At 48.4% G+C, this 25,088-nt stretch overlaps 1 protein-coding gene across 7 annotated transcripts in view; it reads left to right on the top strand.

The window, feature by feature from the left end:
* Positions 1-25,088, top strand: part of TEAD4 (TEA domain transcription factor 4) — a 68,806-nt gene that overhangs the window by 11,336 nt on the left and 32,382 nt on the right. For 5 of the 7 annotated variants that reach the window (XM_058744025.1, XM_058744022.1, XM_058744028.1 and 2 more), the window contains exon 2: positions 16,447-16,701. In XM_058744025.1, coding sequence (XP_058600008.1) covers positions 16,695-16,701 — 7 coding nt within the window. In that variant the 5' untranslated portion in view covers positions 16,447-16,694. Of the gene's footprint in view, positions 1-11,670; positions 11,800-16,446; positions 16,702-25,088 lie in introns of all 7 variants that reach the window. The other 2 variants (XM_058744027.1, XM_058744026.1) reach the window with 1 other exon arrangement.

Raw genomic sequence — 25,088 nt, 5'->3', positions numbered from 1 at the left:
ATACAGGTTTTTGTGTGAACACAAGCTTTCATTTCTCTTTCTTAAACACCTAGGAGTGGGATTGTTGGGTCACGTGGTAGTATACATGCAGTGGTTTAAGAAACTGGCAAACTGCCAAAGTGTATATACCCTTTGCATTTCTATCAGCAAAGCAGGAGAGTTCTGTTTCTCTGTATCTTCAACAGCGTTTGGTCTTGTTGGCTTTCTTTTTGTTTTTGTCTTTTTGACATTCTGATAGGTGTAGTGGTAGCTCAGCACGGTTTAATTTTCATTTCCTTAATAACTAATGATGTTGAACGTTTTTTTGTGTTTTTAATTTGCCATTTATGTAACTTCTTTGATGAAACGTCTACCAAATCTTTTGCGTATTTTTCCTCTTGATGGTTATGTTTTGAGAGTTCTTTAATATTCTGGATACAAGTCCCTTGTCAGATGTGTGACTTACAAATTTTTGGAGAAAATTCATTTAAGGAGAGAATCTCCAAAAGAATATGGTGGGTGTTAGGGACTCTGAAAGCAAGGAAAGAGTTTGGTGCCCTGAGCCTTGGCCTTTCTTCAGAGGCAAAGGTGGGGCCCAGGGGGATAGAGGGCGGGGAACACCTACAGAATGACTTAGGAAGAGGAAAGGAGGAAGGAACAGGGCCTTCTATGAAGTTCTGTTCCTGGCTTAGCACCTGCAGTAGAGTATACTTTGAATAGGAGGTGCACGTAGCTTCTTAGTTTGCTAGGACCTTCCCTGACTGACTGCTATGCCTGGTCTACTCCTCATTGCCCCTGGCTCAAGCTGGGCCGGCCCCATCCAGAACAACAACTGCTTGTGCCCAGTCTGGGTACCAACCATTTACATGGCCTTGTTTCCAAACTGGATGACCACTGCATTCTGGAATGGGAGGTGGAATGATTGTTGGGCCTGCAGGGGTAAGCCACTGGGTAGCTGTGTGGCTGGTGCAAGAGAGAATCAGTGCAGTGAGTTTTCTGGGTCAGGCTGGGTCCTCGGTGATGGTGACCTCAGCCTAAGATCTGAGGGCTTTGGGCCATTAGAATCTCCAGAGCATTGTGATTGTCATCTCTGTCCCTGTCCAGGCGGGGTAGCTCTGAGACAGAACAACATTTCTGTGAAAGACGACCAATGGTAGCATAGGTGTTGCCTCCTGCCTCTTGGCCAAGTCCAGTCCAGCATGTCCCCTGCTCTTGTGTCTTGGCAGCTATGGCACTGTCCAGATGCTAGAGCCTTCATTCTTCCCAGGGGTAGGCCTTTTCCAGAGGCCTACAGGTGGAGAATGGGACAGAGCTGAAGATGGGTCCTGCTTTCTTGCAGCTGCTAAGGCTGGCTGCCTGGTTACCTCTATGGCCCTATAGGCTCCCCGCAGCTCCCTGATGCTCTGGACCTTGGAGGGCTGTTCCTCAGCACAGAGAGCTCCTGTGTGGGCGGGGTGTGCACCTAGAGCCCCCACCCATGGTGCCTTGTGCTGCTTGGGGGCCCAGTGTGGGCACACCCTCAGGTCCTGGCAGGGTGAGGTATGGCATGTCTGTCTTTGGCAAAGCAGCTGATTGGGGCAAACCCACCCATGGCTGGGGAAAGCAAGCATTTGTGGAGCAGCACACTGGGCTCATGTAAAGACATTGGTTCTGTCGGTGCCCAGGGAGAGTCACTGTTTGATGGGATTCAGTGGCCAGTCTGTTAGGCAAAGATTCTCCAGCTCTGGGATCTACCTTGAGATCTGAATCTATTCTTTCTTTCTTTCTTTCTTTCTTTCTTTCTTTCTTTCTTTCTTTCTTTCTTTCTTTCTTTCTTTCTTGTTTACTTATTTTTTTTTAATTTTTTTTTTTAACGTTTATTTATTTTTGAGACAGAGAGAGACAGAGCATGAACGGGGGAGGGTCAGAGAGAGGGAGACACAGAATCTGAAACAGGCTCCAGGCTCTGAGCTGTCAGCACAGAGCCCGACGCGGGGCTCGAACTCACGGACCGCGATATCGTGACCTGAGCCGAAGTCAGCCGTCCAACCGACTGAGCCACCCAGGCGCCCCTCTTGTTTACTTATTTTAGAGAGAGAGAGAGAGAGAGAGAGAGAGAGAGAGAGAGAGAGAGAGAAAGATAGGGCATGAACAGGGGAGGGTCAGAGAGAGAGGGAGACACAGAATCTGAAGCAGGCTCCAGACTCTGAGCTGTCAGTCAGCACAGAGCCCATCGCGGGGCTCAAACTCATGAACTGCGAGATCATGACCTAAGCTGAAGCTGGACCCTTAACTGACTGAGCCACCCAGGCGCCCTGATCTGAATTTTCGTAGGCCTATCTAAGGTGAAGTCAGCTAGTTTGGTTCAGTACTTTTGCCTCTCCAGAACTTTCATAACCTTTGCTTTATTTTAGAATCCAGAAGGGGCACCTGGGTGGCTCAGTCAGTTAAGTGTCCCACTTCGGTTCAGGTCATGATCTCGCGGTTTGTGAGTTTGAGCCCCGCATTGGGCTCTGGGCTGACAGCTTGGAGCCTGGAGCCCGCTTCGGATTCTGTGTCTCCTTCTCTCTCTGACCCTCCCATGCTCATGCTCTGTCTCTCTCTGTCTCTTAATAATAAATAAACGTTAAAAAAAAAAAAAAATCCTGGGGCACCTGGGTGGCTCAGTCGGTTAAGCGTCCGACTTCAGCTCAGGTCATGATCTCACGGCTTGTGAGTTCGAGCCCTGCGTCGGGTTCTGTGCTGACAGCTCAGAGCCTGGAGCCTGTTTCAGATTCTGTGTCTCCCTCTCTCTCTCTGACCCTCCCCCGTTCATCCTCTGTCTCTCTCTGTCTCAAAAGTAAATAAACGTTAAAAAAAAAAATTAAAAAAAAAAATCCTGAAGAAAGGCCCCAAGGAGAAAAAAGTGCAAGCCTTACTCTCCTTATCTTAAAAAAAAAAAAGGAGGGGTGCTTGGGTGGCTCAGTTGGTTAAGGGTCCGACTCAATTTTGGCTCAGGTCACGATCTTATGGTTTGTGAGAGTTTGAGCCCTGTGTCAGGCTCCGGGCTGACAGTGCAGAGCCTGCTTGGGATTCTCTCTCTCCCTCTCTCTCTCTGTGTACCCCACTTCTGCTTGCTCGTTCTCTCTCTAAAATAAATATACTGAAAACAATAAAAAATAAATTAATAGCCTAACCTCTCCCATTCCTTTATTAGTATTATTATTATTATTTAAAAATTTTTTTAAGTTTATTTATTTATTTTGAGAGAGAGAGAGTAGGGGAGGGGCAGAGAGAGAGAATCCCAAGCAGGCTCCATGCTGTCAGCACAGAGCCCAGTGCGGAGCTTGAACTTGCCAACGACAAGATCATAACATGAACTGAAACCAAGAGTCGGATGCTCAACCGACTGAGCCACCCAGGCGCCCCTGTATTTTTTTTTTTTTTTTGAGCAGTTTCGGGATTACAGAAAAATTGAGCAGAAAGTACAGTTTCTTCCCTTCTCGCCTGCTTACTCCTATTATTGACATCTTGCACTGGTGCAACATATTTTTTACATTGATGAACCGGTACTGATATGTTATTATTAACTCAAGTCCATAGTTTACATTGGGGCTCACTGTTTGTGTTGTGCTTTCTCTGGGTTTTGACAGGTGAATGTCCTCTCTCCACTATTATAGAATTCTACAGAAGAGTTTCACTGCCCTAAAAACTTCAGTGCTCCGCATATCCCTCAGTGTTGCCTTTTCCAGAATGTCCTGTGGTTGTGATCATGCAGTATGTGTGTAGCCTTTTCAGATTGGCTTTTGCTTAGCAATACGCCTTTAAGGTTCCTCCATGTCTTTTAGTCACTTGATAGTTCATTTCTTTTTATCGCTGAATGATATTCCGCTTTCTTTCCCCACCTTTTCTTTGTGTGAGTGGGGACACCGAGGTCCAGATAGGGGAAGCGAATCTGTGGCAAGGCTGAGCTCGGAGCGAGGTTGGTTTACCTTCCTTCGAGACCTGTTTGGCGGGGTGCCTTCTGTGCAGGCACTGTTGCGGGGACCGAAAGCCCCATCACCGCATCACCAGACTCTTTAGTGGCTCTGGGGCCAGAGCTGGGGTGGAGTGGGGTGGGGAGTGGAGGGCCGTGGACACCCACTTGCTGTGACCCACTTCGTGGATGTGTTAGGGCCAGGTCCATAGACACCCACGTTCCTGGCTGCTTGGAAGGGATGGATGGGGCAGTGTCCCAGGTTGAGTTCCTGGGAAGCTGGATCCGTGTTCTCATTTACCCTGCTTGCCCCTCCTGAGGTTGAGGGTTCTGAGCACAGACTCTTTGCTGCCCAATGGGGCTGATGGCTTGGGGCTACATCCGTATATTTACCGCTGCCCCTCCCTGTTGAGGCTCCTCCCACCGACCTGCTCCCTCTTCACCCTTACCTCTTCTTGTACCCCTCATTCCTCCTGCTTCTCTCCTGTTCACTGTGTCCCAGAGAAAATTCCTTCTCCCTGGTTCTTGCCCCCCTCCACCATCCTGCCAAGAACCCCGAATGTTTGAGGAGCCCTGTTGAGAGCAGCTTCTGTGCCTGCCCATTGTGGATACAATTGAACTTAATCCTCACAACAGTCCCATGAGGAGATGACATTATTACCTCTGGCATGTATTCAGGGGGACGGACTCAGAGAGGTTGAGTAGCCTGCTCAAGGCCCAGCCAGGATCTGAGCCGGGCCTCTGACTCCAGAGCCCAAGCAGGCACCCCTCTCCTGGCCTGGTGGGTTGGCTCTCAGTGACTGGTTCCTTCCGATGCATGCTTACACTGCTGGGGTGGTGGGGTCCTCCTTTGTCCTTTTTCTCACCTCTCCCCACTCCTGTCCTGTCAGGGAACAAGGTGTGATCAGTGACCTTCACACTGAAAGGTCAGTGAGGGTGGTGGTGGTTCACACACAGTGTGCTGTGTTTCAGCTTCTTTACCTGTTATGTCTCAGTCCTTCATCTCTGCCAGGCCAGTCTTCTCATCCCTGTTTGAGAGATCAGGAAACAGAAGCTTTGGGGAGGTTAAAGAAGTTCCTGATCGGCTGCACAGCTGGTAGGATTTTCATTCAGCTTGTACCACTCTGAAGCTGCTCACAGTGGACCAGCCTTGTGTCATGCTTTCCCCAGGGCCTTGTGTGTGTCAGCAGAGGAAGAGGAACTCCTTAGAGCTAGGGAGGCTGCTCCTGGGGTGCAATTGGGACACCCAGGTTTTGTGCAGTTTTATTATTTTTATGATAAAAATATTATTATATGTATGTATTACTTCGGACATCCAGTAAGCCCTGGCCAGCCTTCTAAAGTCACATTGGGGCCAGTTTTTTTCAGCTGAGTATATGGCTCAGTTCAGGCCATGTAGGCCCATTTCTCCACTGGATTGTTTTCTCCTCTTCTGTTCCTTCTCCTTCTTTTCATCCGCAGGGACTCCCCACCCATGACCCAAACACTGCTGTCTTTGTCTCTTTCATTTCTAGCTATAACTAGGCCCTTTTCCTGTGTTTCCTATATTTTAGGCCCACGTCTCCTGAAGTGTCTCCTGATCCCCTTCTCTGTCCTTATCTTTTTCCCTTCTGTCTCCTGGTGCGCTTAAAAGGATTGCTGTAAAATCAGTGGAAGCATAGAATTGTCATTCTGTGACTGACTTATTTGACTTAACATAATGTCAGGGTTCATCCATGTTGTAGCCTGTGTCAGTACTTCATTCCTGTTTTTAGGCTGAATAATATTCCATTGTATAGATATGCCACATTTTGTTTGTCCCTTTGTCTTTTGATGCTCATTTGGGTGGTTTCTACCTTTTGATGTTTCTGTCTCCACTAGATGTGGTATTCCCAAGGCCTTGAGCTCAGCATCTATTAAAATCCTATCCCCACCCCCTAAGATACTCATCTATAATTGTTTAATCTGTTACCCTCCATGGGTACACCTGATTCTTATTAGGTCCCTATGAGCATCTAGTGCAATGTTTTCAACTGATGAATTCATAACCCTTGTTTTATGTGTGTTTCTGTTCAAAGACACCTTATTGAATATGTCTCATGATTTGGGATGCCTGGGTGGCTCAGTCAGTTAAGTGTCTGACTTTAGCCCAGGTCATGATCTCACGGTTCGTGAGTTTGAGCCTGGTGTCGGGCTCTGTACTGACAGCTCAGAGCTGGAGCCTGCTTCAGATTCTGTGTGTCCCTCTCTTTCTGCCCCTCTCCTGCTCATGCTGTCTTTCTCAAAAATAAATAAACAATAAAAAAATATATGTTACCAATTTACTACCATTGAAGTCACAGCCAACAGCATTATTAGTCAACCTGAACGAAGCTTATCAGACTCACATGTCTTCTCCGTAGGGCACATGGCAGCCTTCTTGTACATAGGAACGCTAGCCAGCGCTGCAGCACTGCTCTTGGGGCCATTTTAAACTGCGAAATCAGTAACAAAAAGCATAAAATTGTGAAAAAAGTGGCACTGAATAGACGGTGAAAAGGACACTTGTGTACACTGTGAGAGCTGGAGCCAGAAAGCAGATACAGCCTTGGTCAACCTCAGGTGGGAGTGTGTATGATGGTAACTCACATTTTTGGCTGTGCAGAGTGTGTACATTTCTCCAAATAACCACAGAAGCGCTGCAAGTATTGATGTAGGAGTTATAGATTTTAGTAGGTAGGTGGATTTGCAATACAGAATTTGTGAATGTTCTGTGAATAATCAGGAGCTTCACAGGGAACTCTGGGCCCCTGCACCCACTAGGCTGAAGGATGTTGAGAGCAGGACCATGTCAGTTGTGACCTTGTACTCAAGGCCTGGCATATAGTATTTGTTCAATATATAGTTTTAAATGAATGAATGAAAGACTCAAAGGACTAAATCCCTTATGGGGAGCTGTTGGGCATGAAAATAGGAGGGAACAATCTTTTTGGCTGGGGAACCTGCTTATCCACATGTGGGTCACCTGCTGCCCTCCTTCCTAGGAACCAACTTTCTCTCCTCTTTGAGAGGCATCCAGATGATGGGCATGGCAGTTTTACTTGCGTGGCAAGAAAGCATGGGGCTGAGGCTTGGTTCTAGTCCCGGTTTTAATGAGCCATGAGGCCTTTTGGCAAGTTGTTTTACCTCGTAGGGCCTTAGTCCCTGTATCTGTAAGATGGAGGGCAACTTTCTCTTTTGGGGTTTTTGTCACACACACAAACCTTGGGATGCCTGCATCTCCCACCTGGGACCTTTGCCAGAGGCTGTGGGGGCTGTGGGGTCCGTATGCCTCCAGCTCCCCTTACCTGGTCAGTCCTGGAGCTGGTACCTGTCCCTGTTACGCTTTACAACTAACTTAAATCCCGCATGGTGTAGAATCAGCATCCCGTTGTTCACAGAACTGTTGGCAAAGAGGTTCAAGCAGCATTGCAGTGGGCAAGAGGCAGTTTGCTGAGGGGAAGGGACTGAGCCTTGCCACTTGGAGCTTTGGGGTTTGGGCATAGCACTGCACCTGGGGGGCCCCGGCATCATCATCTGAAATGAGTGGTACTAGCCTCCTCAAAGGGGGGTTGGGAGGATTGGAGGAGATATTATAGTCAAGTGCTTAGCCCTGTGCCAGGCACAGAATGGGTATGTAAAAATGGTACCTTCTAGTCTTAATATAAAACTAGTTCTTTCTTCGGTGAGCAGAATGTCAGTCCCTCAGTGTCCCGGTGCTTCCTTGACTGCTCGCCCTCTCTGCCACGAGTGTTGGGCCACCTGAACCTGTCCTGCAGTTCATCTGCCCAGTGCATGGGGGCCGTGCACTAGGGGAGGAGGCAGCACTGTGTGTTGGGGAAGTGGGCCTCCCCACTATGGCCTAGCCCTGCCTGGAGGCTGGGTTCTCTCTTCCTCCATCTCTCAGCCTCTGCAGTTACAACTAAGCAGCCAGTCTTCTAGGCACCTTGGGGGCTGTAAATTTGCCCTGCTCCTCAGACATCGCCGACTGGTAAAGAAGACATCAACTAGAATCAGGACAGAGACCTCTGAGGAGGCCCAGTGAGTAGTTCGGACCTGAACTACTTTGTGGGTGGAGCCCGGGGCCGATGCAGGCCCTGGCTTGAGCTGTGTGCCTTGTACCTGATTCCTCCGAAGCCACTCACCCTCTGTAGCACTCAGCCTCCCTCCCCCATCTAAGTTCCCTGAGGGCCCGAACCCATTTCTCCAGAGTTGAGTCCGCAAAATAGGTACGCAGGTGGTTTTTAAAAAATGTATTTTTCTTTTTAAAAAATTCACCTTTGTTGAGGTATAAGTGACTTAAAATTGTAAGATATGTTAAGTGTGCATTGTGGTGACCTGATATTCATACACATTGTGAAAGGATCCCCCCTCATCTGCTTAATTATCACATCTGTCACCTCATGTCTTTCTTTTTGGTGAGAACATTTAAGCTGTATTCTCAGCAATTTTCAGTGATACGATACAGTGTTATCGGCAGTAGTCACCCTGTTCTACAGTAGATCCTCAGACCTTATTCAGCTTGTAGTTGAACCACCTCCCCCCACTTCTCCTACCCTCAGCAGATGGTTGTTAATGGACTGGTGTCAGGAAGGAGGCCCACCCTAAGCAGGAAGTCATTGTGAGTAAACTTGGGGTTCAGGGGTTGCTGAGGAGACCAAGGGGGCTGGAGGGGAGAGTGGGGATGAGTCTGGCATCCGCTGTTCCTGATTTCCCTTCCTGTTCTTACTAAGAAATGAGGTCAGGGCAGTGAAGACTTAGAGATCTACTGCAACCCCCCCAAATCAGGGAGCTTGCACAGAGCTCTGCATTTTGTACTTGTGGTTCAGTGTGTGTAGCACTGTTTGGCACTCGTACAGTTGGGCCCAGTCTCCAGAGTCTAGTCCAGTGGGAATAGCCAACGTAATGATGGGAGGGCTCATTCTTGTCTCTGCTCTGAAATGTATTGATACAAAGGATCCACACTGCATCCAACGTAGATGTTCTATAACCACAACTATGGTGGGTTGAACAAAGCGCCTGAGGTTCAGAGACATAACTCCACTGGCCTCGGTTACCAAGCCTTGCAGATAAGCCCACCAGCCTGAAGAAGGTCTCATGCTCTCAGATTGAGGCAGAAGCTGCTAACTACTTTAGCAGCTCCCTCTGCTTCCTCTAACTTTATACTTCTGAGACTCATATAGTGGGAGATGGGATGGTTCTCCTGGAAGGAAATCCCATTTTCTCTTTCCTTTCAGCTTATTTAAAGAGTCATTGGGATAAAGGTGGCCATTCTTTCCAGGGGCCCCAGGAGAGCATCAGAGTAAGAGCTGAGGCAGGTGTGCTGGATGTCAGGGCCCACGGGTCATGAGGACCCTGATGGAGCTGGAGCCTTTAGCCTGGATCCCAGAGCTCTTGGAATCTGAGTCGGGAGACAAGGGGCAGAGAGAACCGTTTCTACCCTCATAATTGGGCAGGGAACTCAGGGCCCCTCTGAATTGTCTCTCCTTTACTCTGGATGATACCAGGCAAGTGTCATAAACTTTGAGTTTCAGTCTCCATCACTTCCGATTTGGGGTCGGGAGCACAGGGAGAAGGTTATAACATGCATTGACCCTCAACAAGTTAGAGATACTATGATAAAAGGAAACGAGTGGGAGATTTGTTCTTGACTGAGGAAAGGGAATCAGTGGGATAACTGGTACTACCTAAAGTAGGGTGACATCTATCTAAATTCCCAACACTGAGCCAGGAGAGTTGGGGGAGGTGCTAATGTATAAGAAATAATTATGTGCTCAGGTAGCTCACAAACCAGTGGGGAAGTAGGTGAACACAGATCAGGCACTGTCCCGTGTTGAGTTGCATCTTGGGGGTTCTGCAGGCTAGGGGGAGAAGGGTAGAGCTTAGTGGTCCCTGATGGCCATGGAAGGGTACTGAAGGGGTGGGCTTTTGAGCAGGAGATGGAGATTTTGATTGAGGATATGGCCCTGGAGCAGGCAGGGGACAGGACCAAAGGGGATGAGGTCTGGTTCTTCAACTTTCTCAGGGCAAGCCATTTGCCCTCCCTGAGGCTTCGTTTCTCCATTTATAACCTGGGGATCCTGATCCCCTTCTTCTCCTGAAAGTGTTTTTGGGGAGTTTATTCTTCTCATTATTAAAAAGATCTTAATAAAAGCCTGTGAGTTGTAATTCTCCTGAAAATTCCTGAGTAACTGGCATCTGTGGTCCCTAGGGTGGAGCTGAGTGTTGTTTGGGCCTGGAGCTGGCATTGGGTGGGCCATCTGGTGGGCTTTTGGGTGGGGCTGGGGGCAGAACCAGAGGCCTCCAGGCCAGGCCCTGGAAGCTAAGCCAAGGATTATTTTTATTCCTCTGTTCATGGCACATGGCCCAGGCATAACTGTGCCATCTGTCCTCCCCTGCTGCTCTCGTCCTGGCAGGCCCATGGGGTCATTGTGGAGGGTTTGGGGAAGGAGGGGGAGTGGGGCTCCTTCTCTGGACTGGTGTTGGCTTACCCTCCATTCTACTAGCTGCAGGGCCTAGGCTGTGTGGGAGGTTTGCCTGGTGAGGGAAGGCAGCTGCCAGGCCTGGGGCCGTGGGCAGTGAGGCTGGGAGAGGCCAGCCAGTGAGAGCTATGGCCTGGGGGCAGCAGGGCCACACAGGGCTGGGAGCAACTCCATTTCAGTCACAAATCCCAGGGCTTGGGGCCTTGGGTGACCCCCTGCCTTGCTTCCCCTGGGATGGACCCAATCTTGGGAACACAAAGCGCAGGTCCTCAGAAACCTCACTTGTGGGGCAGTATCTGACAGGACTCTCTGGTTTTCCCCAGGTCTGGTGGTCCACTGGGCTGCCCTGGGCCCAACTAATACAGGGGCTGAACGTGCTTACTTCACCTGGCTGGTCTAGCTCAGCTGTGGTGAAAGAGGGCCCAGATACCCCGGTCTCTACTCCTCAGAAAGGTTTATGTAGTATCAGGGAGATTGGGCCTCCCTCCTTTCCTTCTCTCCTTTCTGGACTTCATAGCACCCTCCATCTGGCTTGGGGTAACCATTTGGGTTTAGTGCCAGGTCCCAGAAGAGAATCCAGGCTGAAGCTAGGACATACAAGACTTTAAGTATTAATATTATTTATTTATTAACATTAATACTAGCTGAAGGTATATGTATCTGTTAGGTCCATTTAGGACTTTAGACCTTCCACGTGAGGCATTATTTGTAGCTTAGATAATGATGGTGACAATTAATATAGCTCTTACTGAGCACTGACTCTACGTCATGCCCCATGCTAGTTAACATCAGATCTTGTTGACCAGCATATGGGATATCTCTCCATGGCAGGTCAGTTCTCCAGCCTTCTCTGAGCAAAGCCACAGGTGAAAGTCTGCATGGTAGGAGCAGTCCCAGAAGAAGTGGAGGACCTGGGCAGCGAATGTGAGCCACAGGCACTGTAGGACAGAAAGGACCTTAGATCCCAATCTACGAAATGGACCAATTTGACAATGGTCACACGGTTGCTTATAACACTGGAACTAGAACCAGTCTCTTGATGCCCAGACATCACACTTTCATTTTACAAACCTCCAAAATAAATCCCAAAGGAATTAACCTACAACTGAAGCTCTCCCCCTGGTGTGCCAAAGTCCGGACATTTACTGATATTTTTTTGGTTTCCTGACACTAAACACAGAACAGTTCATTTTCCCCACAGGGAAATCATTACTTCACAAAAAACACTTAGCAAATATCTACTCATTTATTCATTCTTTTGTTCTCCGCATTGTGCAGTGTGCTGAGGACTTAGAGAAAGACAACCATCCCCACCCTCGTGGAGTCTGACGTATGGTGGAGGCCGATCATTCATGGGAGATGGAGGGGTCAGATATGTAAAGCACGGGGACCTGTTGGAGCTCAGAGGTGGGTGCCTAATCCAGACTTGAGGTCTGGGTCATCCTCCCAGAGGAAATGACATTTTCGCTGGACCTTAAAGATGCGTAGGAGTTAGGTGAGGGAGGGATGGGGAGGAAGGCTGCAGGCAGCCCTTCCAGGTATAAAGAGCTTACTATGTTAATTGAGTGTGGGGGTTAGGGCCGGGTGCAAAGAAGAGAGTATAGAGGACCATGTAGGTGCATGGAAGGTATGGCAGGAGAGCAGGAATCAGTTGATGAAGGGCCTTATAAAATCCTATTGTGGAACATATCATTTTATGTAAGATTATGGGAAAGCCATTGAAAGATTTTAAGTAGAGGAATCACATGATCAGATTTGTATTGTAGAAAAATCACTGTGGCTGCAGTGACAGATTATGGAGTCTACATGGGGTTGGCACAGTCATCCAGGTGAGCACTAGCGGAAGCTTGGATTAGGGCTTGAGATAGAGATGTGGCTTCAAGAAGACTTTTAGGAGATAGATAGGATGTGGTTGTTAATTATTTATGGAGATAAGAGGGAAAAGTCAATACATTCTTAGATTTCTGGCCTCTGGGTGGATGGCGGTGTCATTTCTTGAGAGACACAGAGGAGGAGGAGGAGGACCCGGACTCACTGGCAAGCTGAAAATTTGGTTTTGGGCATGTTGAGTTTGAGGAGCTTCAGAGAAGGCTGATTAGGGCTGCCTGGTAAGCAGTTGCCATATATGCCCAAACTCAGGAAGGACGTACAGATTTGGGAATCAAAAATATACAGTGGGAATGTAAGCTGTGGGTGGGGATCCCCCAGGGGGGTATGTATCGGGTTTTGAAAGGAGAGGTCAGGTCAGAACCCTGAGGAAAACATGTAGGGAATGGGTCTGGCAAAATATGAGACCAAAGAGAAGAAAGGAAGGGTGAAGACAGTGAGTTAAGACAACTTGAGAATGGTCTTTGTTCTTCCATGTATTTTGAGATCAGCTTGTTAAGTTTTGTGGAAGACCTTGTGGAATTTTTTTTTTTTTAATGTTTTATTTGCTTTTGAGAGAGAGAGAGAGAGGCAGAGTACAAGCGGGGAGGGGTAAAGAGAGAGGGAGACACAGAATCCGAAGCAAGCCTCTGCTTCTGAGCTGTCAGTACAGAGCCCGACACGGGGCTTGAACCCACGAGCTGTGAGATCATGACCTGCGCTGAAGTCGGATGCTCAACTGACTGAGCCACCCAGGTGCCCTGAGACCTTGTGGAATTTTTAATCATAATTTCATTGAAATTATTTTTTTGGTAAAGATTCAACATCTTTATGATATTTTCCCATCCAGGAGCACAATTTTCCTCTCCATTTATTTAGGTATTTTATGTCTTTCAAAACCATTATGATTTCCTTTGTCTCACCTATTGTTAGATTTATCAGTAGGTAAATTACGACTTTGGTTTCTAAATGGAATATTTATTTATTTTTCTTAAAAAATTTTTAAAATTATTTTTGAGAGAGAGAGAGAGAGAGAGAGCAAGCTGGGGAGGGGCAGAGAGCGAGACATACACAGAATCCAAAGCAGGCTGTCAGCACAGAGCCCCATGTGGGGCTTGAACTCACGAACTGTGAGATCATGACCTGAGCCAAAGTCAGATGCTTAACTGACTGAGCCACCCAGACTCCCCTCTAGACGGAATATTTTTAGAAATTAGTAAGATATGCCATCTTACTTCTGGTATCAAAGAATGTAATTGTAATTTGTGAAATCCCTTCAGTCTTCTATTGTAATTCCTTATAATAATGACAGTTTACTTCATTTTTTCCAATCTTGAGATCTGTCTTGTCCTACTGTGTTGGCTAGGACTCTAGTACAGTGTGAGTATAAATGTTGAAAGTGATACCTTATTTCTGAATTTAAGGTAATGCTTCTAGTGTTTAATCAGTAAGTGTTGTGCACATTAAAGTTCTGGTTACCAGTTCCAATGTGCATGTGTGTGAGTGGGGTTGGGGGGTGAGGATGTTCCTACACTAATCAACAAGTCTCTAGCACCAGTTGGGTGTCCTACAATCCAATTCTGACACTGTCTACCTGGAGGTAGCATCATATCCCACAGGTTAATGGCTTATCTCATAAGACTGCCCCCCCAACCCCAGATACCAGTGGCAAGCCCAGGTTATCACTGGTTATACATTGGAAGTTCTAGTAACCCCTCCTTGAGTTCAACTGATTTGCTAGAGTGGCTCATAGAATTCAGAGAAACACTTTACTTACTAGATTACTGGTTTATTACAAAAAATACGTAACTCAGGAAGAGTCAAGTGAAACAGATACATAGGGCAAGGTCGGGGGGAAGGCATAGAACTTCCATAACCTCTACAAGTGTGTGCCATTCTCCCCAAATCTCCATGTGTTCACCAACTCAGAAACTCTCGGAAGCCCCTCCTTTTTTGTTTTTATGGAGGCTTCATTACATAGGCACAATTGATTAAATTATTGACCATTGGCAATTAATACAACCTCTAGTCCCTTTCCCTTCCCTGTACTTTGCAAAAGTGGTGGTGGTGTGGGACTGAAGGTTCCAACCCTCTAATTACATGGTTAAAATTAGTTCTCCTGACCACCAGCCTTCATCCTTAGATAGATGCATTCCAAAAGTCACCACATTCACATAATAAGACACCTTTATCGTTCTCATCTCTTTGGAAATTCCAGGGGTTTTAGGAACTCTGTGCTAGAAACTGGGACAAAGACCAGATACACATTTCTTATTATAAATCACAACATCACAGTAGGGTTTTGGAAGGTGCCATTTGTCACATTTAAGGAAGTTTCCTTGTTTATAGAGTTTGCTAATAAGTATTTTTTTATTGTGACTGGGTCTGGAGTTTTAGCAGATGCATCTTCAGAATGTATGGTTCAGAAACATGGTTTTTCTTGCATGTACATATACACACGTGTGTGTATTGCATGACCAAACGTAGCCACCATCATTGTTGTTATTGTTTTTATATAGTTAATATTGTTTAGATTCATTTTTATTTTACCATAACTTTGCTCACCTCTTCCATGTGTGTCATGCCTTCTTTTCCTAGAAGCTCCCTTTAAAAAAATACCTCCTTTACTGTTTTTTTTTTTTTTTAAGTGAGGGTCTGTTAGTAGTAAATTCTCTCCATCTTTGTCTAAAAATGCTTTTTTTTTTTTAAATGTTTACTCTCGAATGATATTTTGGTTGGGCTTTTAATTCTGGGTTAACAGTTATTTTTCTGTCAACAGTTTAGAGACTTTATCTTGGGTCCTCCTGTGCTACTGTTGAGAAGTCCACTATCTGTATATACAATTAATATCATAGTCCTTCCTTTGTAGGTGATTTGTCTTTTTTCACTCTGGATGCTTTTAAGACCTATTCTTTGTTTTTGGTATTCTGCAGTGTCCTTACAGTATGTGTTTATTTTATTTTAATTTATCCTGGTTAGGATTCAGTATGGTTCCTTAATTGGAGGATTCATGTATTTCATTATTTCTGAAAAATTTCCTTGCCATTATCTTTTCAAATGTTGTTCTACTTCACTTTCTGTATTCTCTCTTTCTGGAATGCTAATTGGAGGTATGTTGAAGTGCCTTATTTTGTTCTCCTTTGCTCTTTATCATCATTACAAAAATACATTTCTCAGTAATATCTTAAGATATTTTTTCCAGGTTCTTCTTTCTCTGGCTGTATCTAATGTGCTGTTAATCTCAGTTAAACCATTGAGTTTTTTTAATATATATTTTTTAACATTTATTTATTTTTGAGAGACAGAGTGAGACAGACATGAGTGGGGAAGGGAGGCGGGGTGCACAGAATCCAAAGCAGGATCCAGGCTCTGAGCTGTCAGCACAGAGCCCGACACGGGGCTTGAACTTACGAACTGTGAGACCATGACCTGAGCCGTAGCAGGACAATTAATCAACTGAGCCATCCAGGTGCCCCAAACGATTTAGTTTTAACTTCAGTGACTAAAATATTTATTTGGTTCTTTTTCCAGTCTGCTTTGTGCTTTTTGATTGTGTCTAATTCTTTCTCATGTTTCCAATTCCTTGTTTAAGTCAATAATTATTTGAAATACCATTATATAATAGTTTTTATCTGATAGTTCAGTTATCTCTAGTTCTTGGCTCTAATTCTATTGAATCTTGATCATGGTAGATTGTTTCCTCTTTCTTCTATGTTGTAATTTTAGATTTTGAGAAGCTCTTTAGCAAGATTTTATCTTTGGGAATTTTCTGCAGTGTGGGTTAAGACTGTCTTTTTAACCTAGGGTTTAGGCAGACAGACAGTCTTGTCATATTTTGTCAGTATTCTGTCTTTTTGCTGAAGATTGAGATTTAGTTCTGAGTTCCAACCTCCCTGTATCTGTCAGGTCACCCCAGGTGCCTGGGATGTTTGTGCTCACTTAACAGGGTGGGAAGCTTAGGTCTACAGAGGGGACATGACCTGCCCCAGATTCCAGGTCTCTTGATGCTCCCAGATCTTTCAGTTCATTCCTTATCCCCTGGGTCCCTGGCCTTATTTCCTCTGAGCTCCTGTGCTGTGGGTGGCCAAGCAAGGAAGGGCAACTGATCCTGGGGCTTGGCACTCCCCTGGGTGCCCCATCCCACGGACATGTGTTCTTCCACCAAAGCGGAGGTTTCTGCCTAAACAGGTCCAACGGGCGCTCCTCCAAGCGGAGCCTTGGAGGGCAAGGCCGGCACCATTACCTCCAACGAGTGGAGCCCTCCTAACTCCCCTGAGGGGAGCAACGTCTCTGGGGGCAGCCAGGCATTGGACAAGCCCATCGACAATGATGCGGAGGGTGTATGGAGTCCGGACATCGAGCAGAGCTTCCAGGAGGCCCTGGCCATCTACCCGCCTTGCGGCCGCCGCAAAATCATCCTCTCGGATGAGGGCAAGATGTACGGTAAGGAGCCTGTTGGGGTAGGGTGGCAGGCCCCTGCCCTCGTGATCCAGCTCTGGAAATAGGGCCCGGCAAGGGGCCAGGCACAGCAACCTTGGGGTTCTTCAAGTAATGCACGGGGGAATGACTGCTAGGGCATTTATCAGGTGGACACTGCTTCCACTGACCTGGGTTCCCAAAGTGTGGGAGGGTGTGTGAGGAGAAGCCTTAGAGTGGGAGAGAAGCTGTGGTAGAAGGCTTGGGAAAGGAGAAGAATAACCCCCTCCCGCCAGAGCAAGCTGGGAAAATCCCATAAGCTGTTCCCCAGGCAAATGCTTCATGAGCTCCCAGCTCCCTACCTTGACTGTGAAGGGAGGTTAGGAAGGTGGTTACTGGACTCACTCATTCCCTCATTCATGCACTCAGTCGTGAGGCTTCTGCGTGCCAAGCCTAAGCAGGGAAGATCTGGACCCTGCTCACAATATGGTGGGGGTAGGTGAGGTGAGCACACACATGTCTGTGCAACACGACAGATGTGGAGTGTTGCAGGAGAGAGTCAAGCAGAGTGCTGTAGACCTTTCCCTCAGGAAAGGTCCCATTGAGCTCACAGTGATCTGGAAAGGCTTGATCTTTGTGAGTGGCTGAGGATTCAGAACGTTCAGAGATACTTTATGTCCAGTAGCCCTGTGGGAAGGACCAAGCAGTCTGCCTGGGGCTGTGCTGACTTTTGGATGGAAGAGAGGTTATGTGGAAAAGTAAAACAAAACCAAAAACTGAATAGCTGTTGGAAGGCCCAGGTCAGGCTTTCATTCCCAGTGGAAAGTCTCCCAGGACCCCCAGCTTGAAACACTGGTCTTGGGTAGGCTGTGGGAGGATTTCTGTAACTGGTTGGCACCCTTGACAACAGAGGGCCCTGCCCTGGCTCCCAACAAAATGGTTGTAGGCCAGGTATCCACCCCCAGAAGTTTACATTCAGGTTCTCTCTCCCCCATCCAACGCTGGTGCCCCTCCCTCCAACACAGTAAAGGGCGCTTTGTGAGGGGTTCGTGGGAGCTAGCTGTATTCACCTCAGAGGGCTGCTATGAAAAATGACCACAAACTGGTGGTTTAACACAGCAGAAATGTATTCTCTCACAGTTAAGGGGTCCAGAGGTCTGAAGTCAAGGTGTCTTTGGGGTGGTTCCTCTTGGAGGCTCTGAGGCAGGATCTGTTCCAGCCTCTCTCTTAGCTCCTGGGTCGCTCACAATCCATGGCCTTCCTTAGCTTGTAGCTGCATCACTCCAGTCAGTGACTCTGTTGTCCCACGACTGTCTTCCCTGTGTGTCCTGACCTCTTGTAAGGATACTAGTCACACCTAATCCAGTGTACATCTTAGTACATCTGTAAAGATCCTGTTTCCAAATAAGGTCACATTCTGAAGTTCTGGGTGGACAAGAATTCTGGGGGGACACTATTCAACTGAGCTCAACTGGACTGAACATGGGTCCTGTGTGTTACTGCCTTGGGGAGTATAGGGCTCTCACAGCACCTGGTACTCACTCTTTACCTGCAGCTTTACCTACAAGGCCAGAGTGATTCCTCTCTTTCTTTAACTTGTTGGGAAAGCAAGGTGGGCAAGGTGGACCCTGGATCTCATCCTCGGGCACCAGTTACAAGTTCTAACTGCTCATCTCTCCTCACCAGCCCTACCGCTGTGGCTTTGCTGGATCCCTACAGAGTCTGTCTTACTTCTGTAGGTGTCCATGCCCTGCATCGTCCTCCCCACACCCCGTACCACCCCTGCTCTAACCACTTCCTGCTCTAGTAGTTGCTTCTTATTTTTGGCCCCTTGGGAATCCTCATGGAGAAGATGGTGGATGCGTATGGAACACCTGTTGGGTGCTAGATGTGGGATCAAGCGCTTTACCTAGTTTCTTCCCATAGAGCTGGAGAGGAATGGAGAACTGATGTTCTAGGCTCTTTCTACTACTTTAGTGGAGAATGGGATGGGTATTGATTAAGAGCTGAGGTGTGAAGGTATGAAGGGGTTGGGGGGAAGGGGAGGGCAAACTGTTTAGCTTGAGAGTTGTCAGAGTCTCTTGTGGGGAAGCCGTGATGTGTGCCCGGGACAAGCACAAGTTTTTCTGGCAAACACAAGCAGCTAAGAGGCATTCAGGAAAGGGCAAGAGCTGAGGGTACCTGTGGAGATGGCAGAATGTGGAAGAATCAGCAGACATTTATTTGGGTGCCACTGTGGACCAGACTTTGAATGCTGAGATGTTTCTTTGTGTGTGTGTGTGTGTGTGTGCATGTATGGTAAAATATATATAACATAAAGTATATTCTTTTAACCATTTGTAAGTGTACAGCTCAGTGGCAGAAAGTAGATTCACATTGTGGTGCGGCCACCAGCCCCATCCATCTCCAGAACTTCATCTTCCTAACTGAAGCTTCGTACCCACTGAACACTACATCCCATCCCCTCCTCCCCCGAGCCCCTGACAGCCACCGTTCTGCTCTCTGTCTCTATGGATGTTACTGCTCTGGGCACCTCTGAGAAGTGGAATCCTATGGTGTTGTTTGTTTGCCCTTTTGTGACTGCCTTAGTTCAGTCAGCGTAATGTCCTCAAGGCTCCTGCACGTTGCAGCCTATGTCAGAACTTCCTTTTCAAGGCCAGATAATGTTCCACCGTATGGATAGACCACAGTTTGTTTATCTGTTCACCTGGTGGTGGATGTCTGGTGGGGGGATACTTAGTTTTATTTAGTGGTTGTGGGTAGATATTTCTCTCCCCATTTCACATTTAAAGGAATTGGGTTAAGAGACTTTGTTATCAGTCAGCAGACGATTGTAACTGAGCCAGTTTGGGAAGTGTAAGCCTGAGATTGTGACTGAGCCAGTTTGGGAAGTGCAAGCCTGCGGGCCTCTGGCAGGCCTTGGGTTGGAATTGTTTGGCTGGAGGGGAGCTGTTAAGTGGTGGGGAAACAGGCTGAAAATGGTGTTTGGCAAACTGCCCTGGCCATGTTGGTGTCCCTTTTGTGGTTCTCCTCCTGTGCAGAGAGACCAGGAGGGGGATCACACAGGGGAGGACCTGGGAGGGAGGGAGGGGAGGGGTGCAGGGGCCCGGAGCCTCTTAGTTGTGCCAAGGAAGATAGAGGCTCTCAGTGGTCTCTGATACCCTTTATCGCTTCAATCTTTTCAAGGAGAGGAGGGAGGAATTATAATCTCTGGTTGCAGATGTAGAGATAGATAGAACCTCAGAGAGGCCAAGAGTTTCTCCCAGAGTCTCTCAGGTAGTAAGTGCGAGAGCCACGGGTAGAACCAGTTCCCCTACCCCCAAGCACAGTGCTCCCCCATCACCCTGAACGCCTTTGTGTGCTCTGTGAAGCCTGCCCCGCCTGCTCCTCTCCTCCCTGCACCACCTCCCCCTTCTGCTTGGCCTGGGCTCCAGGTGGGCCAGGCTCTGGGCAGGGGCACTATGAGTCTGATGACTCACTCAGCCCCCACAGCACCTGTCTTCCCTGACTACAGATCCTGCTGGGGTCCAGACGCTGGCTTATCCCCATCTCCTCTTACCAGGCATGGGGGCTGAGCCAGGGCAGGACCTCGCAGGGAGTCGATGAAGGGGCCCTCACTCAGCAGGGGCTGCCGTCCAGCTGGGAGGTATATATAGCTCTGAGCTCAGCCCCGTGTGTGTGTGTGTGTGTGTGTGTGTGTGTGTGTGTGTGTGTGTGTGTGTGTGAGATGGGACCCGGGAGGTGGAGGAAGAGGGACAGGCTGCCAAGCTGACTCAGACGTCACCTTACTCTGGCTGCTCTCCTGCGTCTTCTCATCTTCCCTTGGGGACCCTCTCTTGCCATCCCCCAGTGCCTGAGCCCCTGAGAGCCCCGCTCCGTACACACCCCGCTTCCCACATTCAGAGGCCATCAGTTGTTTTCCAGGTGGGCCAGCCCAGTGGGGCACAGGGTGGGAGCTGAGGATCATCAGAGTGATTCCAGGGTGCCCAGAGGAGGAGTCTAGAGCTGGAGGCTCTGAGGACAGGAATTAGGCCTGCTCCCAGCTCTGGCCCCAGTGCAGCCGAGCAGGACACTGAGGAAGGCCAGGCAGACATGTGGATAGCACGCAGAGCTGCAGCACAGATTAGCGCCTGTGACTTCTGAGCTGAGCCTCCCACATTTGCAGACAGGCTCCCAGGGCCGCTAGCCGTCTTTGCTCACAACTGCCTTCATTTGTGCCCCGTCACTGTGTGACCCTCGCCCTGGCATCGCCATGCTGGTCACTCTGACCTCCTTTGGCCAGCCTGGCCTCTGGCCCCGTGGGCAGGTGGTGGGGAGGTGAGCGTGGGGTAACTTGTCACCCCCATCTGCCCGCACACTCTGTCTTTCCCCCCTCGCAGCTCTGCCCTGGTCCCCGCTGTCTTGCCATCTCTGCCTTGCCTGCAAGAGGGCTGGCTGGCCAGCTGTGTCTTCTCTGTGTGTCCATTCCTTCCTGCCCACCATGCTCTTGAATCTCTGAGCTCTCCTGGCCTCTCTTCCCTCTTTCTGCTTCTCCTCTCCTTGCTTTCTCCATTGTCTCACTGGGTGCCCTGTGGCCCAGGCTTCTTGTTCTTGTTACCACCTGGGCAGCTCCTCTTGAACAAGCTCCCACTGCCCTGAGCCAGGCCTGGGCTGAGGGCTGCAGCCTCTGTTGTCCACAACTGCATGGGACAATGGAGGGGCAGGAGAAACATCTTTAGAAAGTAATCTCATGGCACTTATGTTGTGTATAGTGTTACTCAGGGGGCTAAGCTATCTTAGAAGTTTTCTGGAAGGAAGTGTAGCGTGAGCAGGGTAGAGGAGGGAGGTGCTCAGGGAAGGGGGAAGACAGTGAGCACCCATCCAGAGGAGGGACTCTGTGTGGTGGTTTTGATGGACGTTGTAGGCAGGTGCTGCGATGACCACTGTCAGAGGTGAAGAGACCCTGTTTTGGATAACTCACACAGCTAAGGAGAGGCAGAGTAGGGACTAGGCCCAGGTCAAGGCTCTGGTCACTGAGGTGATGGGACAGCAGTCAGTGCCCTCATCCGAGCTTCTGCCCCCTGCCACCACCATGTTCCTTGGATCCTCCACTGCCCTTTGCTCTGTTGCTCTGTGGTTTCTGGCTCCTTCTGTGTACCCCCCCCGCCCCTCTGGTTTACAATGCTAACTTCATGCTTCTGGAGGCCTGATGATGTGACCCTCAGTTCAAACTTGCACTGGTGTGGCCTTGGGCTGGTGGTCTAACCTTTCTCAGCCTCAGTTCCTCATTTTGTACAACCGAGGAGTGATGACAGTAATGCCACCTTTTTGTTTGGTTTTGGTTACATTCATTTATTTTATTGTGGGAAGATATACATCACATAAAATTTACCATTGTGACCATTTTAAGGTACAGTTCAGTGGCATTAAATTCGTTCACATTGTTGCTGCCATCCCTGTCATCTCTCTCTAGAACCTTCTCATCCATCCCAAACTGAAACTGTAGCCATTAAACACTAACTCCCCAACCCCCTCCCCCAGCCGTAGGTAACCTCTGTTCTGTTTTCTGTCCATATGAATTTGCCTATTCTTGGTACCTCATGGAAGTAGAATCAATCATACAATATTTGTCCTGTTGTGACTGGCTTATTTTGCTTAGCACAGTGTCTTTAGGGTTCACCCTTGTTGTAGCCTGTGTCATAGCTCTATTATTTTTTTATAGCTGAATGATACTCCGTTGCACAGATACACCACATTTTATATATCCATTTACCTCTTGATGGACAGTAAGTTGTTTCCACCTTTCAGCTGTTGTGAGTAGTGCTGCTCTGAACATGGGTGTGCAGGTATCTGAGTCCCTACTTGCAATTCTTGTGGGTATAGACCTAGAGATGGAATTGCTGGATTGAATGGTAATTGGAGGTCACTTGTTGAGGAAGCGCCAAACTGTCTTCCAGTGGCTGCACCATTTTATGTCGTTCCAGTGGTACACAGGGGCTCCAATTTCTTCACGTCTTTGCCAACACTTGTTACTTTCCGTTTGTTTGTTTTTTTAATGGTCATCCTCGTGGGTGTGAAATGGCATCTTGTTCTAATTTGCATTTCCCTAATGATTAGTGATGTTGAGCATCTTTTCGTGTGCTCATTGGAAGAAGACATGACCTTTTAGTGTTACCGCAGGGATGGGAGCCCATGGAGGTGCCCAGAGAGCAGCAGTGGAGTGTAGAGCTGAATGGGACATGTCCTCTGCCCTCAAGGAGCTTGAATGTTAGTGAGGGAGGAAGACAGGCGCTCCAGTGACTTTAGAGAAAGGCACAGACCCCTGTGCACCCAGACTTGGAGGTGGGAGTGGGCACACCCACTTGGGTGGGGATCAGGGAAGGCTTCTTGGGGCGGCAGCCTTGAAGGCCGAGTAGGATTTCACCAGAAGCCTCAGAGCCCTCCAGGGACAACGGTGGTAATAGCTCCGATGTCAGGCCTAATCACTGCCTTCTCAGGCTTCCAGGCTTCGGGCAGAAGTTTCTTCTCCACAAATAGCCTCCTCCTCCAGCTGCAGGTGTTTATAGCTTCAGCCGATCCCTGGACAGAGAGGCCCCCAGGCCATCGGGATTAGGGCTGTTGTGGAGGAAGGTTGGCCTCCCCCCCCACCCCCCCCCACCAGTCCCAAGCTGCCAGGGTGAAATGGAGAGCTCATAAGAGGCTCCCTCCCGTGAGAGGCCTCTGGTGAACCAAAACACTGCAGGTGCAGATCTGTCTCCTCTTGGGTGGGAGGCTCTGTGCCCAGGTTCTCAACTTTTCCAATTTTGAAAACTAATAGCTTTCAGTGTAATGGGGCCTTATGAACAACCTGAACAACAACAGCTGACCTTACTGACCTTACTGACCTTCTGCTAGGTGGTAGGTGCTTCACTTCCTTTGTGCCATTTAATACCCTTATGGCCCAGACAGAGGGCTGGTGCAGAGAGAGGAGGCAATACAGAGGAAATGAGATGCAGAAATGGCCTATTCCAGACAGGGTTGTGCAAACGGGATAAGGATTTCAGTGGTAGTGTGTGTTCAAGGAAAAGCCTGGGGTGGCTGGCAGGTACGTGTGACACTGTATGTGGGGTTGGGAGGAAGTGGTGGTGATATGTGGACCCTGCATCGAGAACGCCCCACCCTCAGCCTGTAGTTAGGCCAAGGCTGACCTTTGTCCATCGGCTGTCCTCACCCATGATGGGATGGGGCTGTGGACATGAGGTGGGGGCTGTTGGACACATGTCCCCTGACAGATGGGCCACATCTGTCTTTTGGAAGCCCCACCCATGCCCTCTCTTGGGTTGGCCAAGGCCATCTGCCACACTGTAATGCCCAGCTGCCCCCACCGAGGTCCAAGCTGGCCTCCCGCTGCCCCAGCATGTGGTCTCTGAACTGGAGGGGAGAAGAAAGGCCTGGGTTTTAGCAGCAAGTGGCAGAGCTGGGACAAGGATGCAGGTCTCTTTCTCTCCCACTAACTCATCTGGATTTTGTACTAGTTTCTTTCGGCCCTTGCTCTTTGCTGACCTTGGCTGTAGTTTCAGGGCTCTGCCTCTGAACACATGCTCCCTACTTCTCTCCGCTTCTGCCTTTGACTCTGTGGCTTCCTGACGTCTACATCATCCAAAGCACATTGGTTTCTATCAGCTGTGGGTACCACTGTCCATAAGAGAATGAAAACAGGTGGGCAGGCTTTTGGGTTCAAATAGTCGGCTCTTCCTCCAGCACCTGGGTCAGGTGAGGGGCAGTCAGACATCATCAAGGACTTATTTCATGCAGAGCCCCAGAGAATTGGGGGATCAATCCAGAGGGAGGAGCACAGTGGTCTTGCAGAGGAAGTTCCCAGCTTGGCGAAGGGAGGGCAGTCATTGTATCATAGTCATGAAGCCTTAGAAATGTATGTTCTCATGGCACCTGGAACACTAACAAACTATGTGACTTTCAGTAAATCACTTCCCTTGCTTGGGCCACAGAGTTGTCTTCCTTAGGCTACACTGGACCTGTGGGATCTCCAGGTCCAACCCTTCAGAGAGACGGCCCTCAATCCCATGTGAAATAGAAGTAATTCTGTGCAATACTGAAGAGACAGACTATAGAACCAGATTGCATGGATTTCAGTCTTAACTACCTGTTGGCCTGTGACCCTGAACAGCTTTCCAAACCTCTCTGTACCTCGATTTCCCTGTCTGTTAAATGTGACAGTAGTAGCAGCTGCATAGAGTTGACATGAGGATTGACAAGGAGCATGCAAATAAAACTCCGAGTACACATCATGTATTTGCACAGGTACTAGCTCATATAAGTGCTCAATAAATAAATGTTCACTATCGTAGCTCTTGTTACAAGAGGGAAAGAAGCTGTAGAAACTCCCCATGTATGTGTAAAGCCTGGATTAGATGCCAGCTGGCCTGGAGGCAGAA

The sequence above is a fragment of the Neofelis nebulosa genome, chromosome 8 (genome assembly GCF_028018385.1).
Source record: "Neofelis nebulosa isolate mNeoNeb1 chromosome 8, mNeoNeb1.pri, whole genome shotgun sequence".
Taxonomy (NCBI): Eukaryota; Metazoa; Chordata; class Mammalia; order Carnivora; family Felidae; genus Neofelis; species Neofelis nebulosa.
This window is presented reverse-complemented; position numbering and strand designations above follow the sequence as displayed.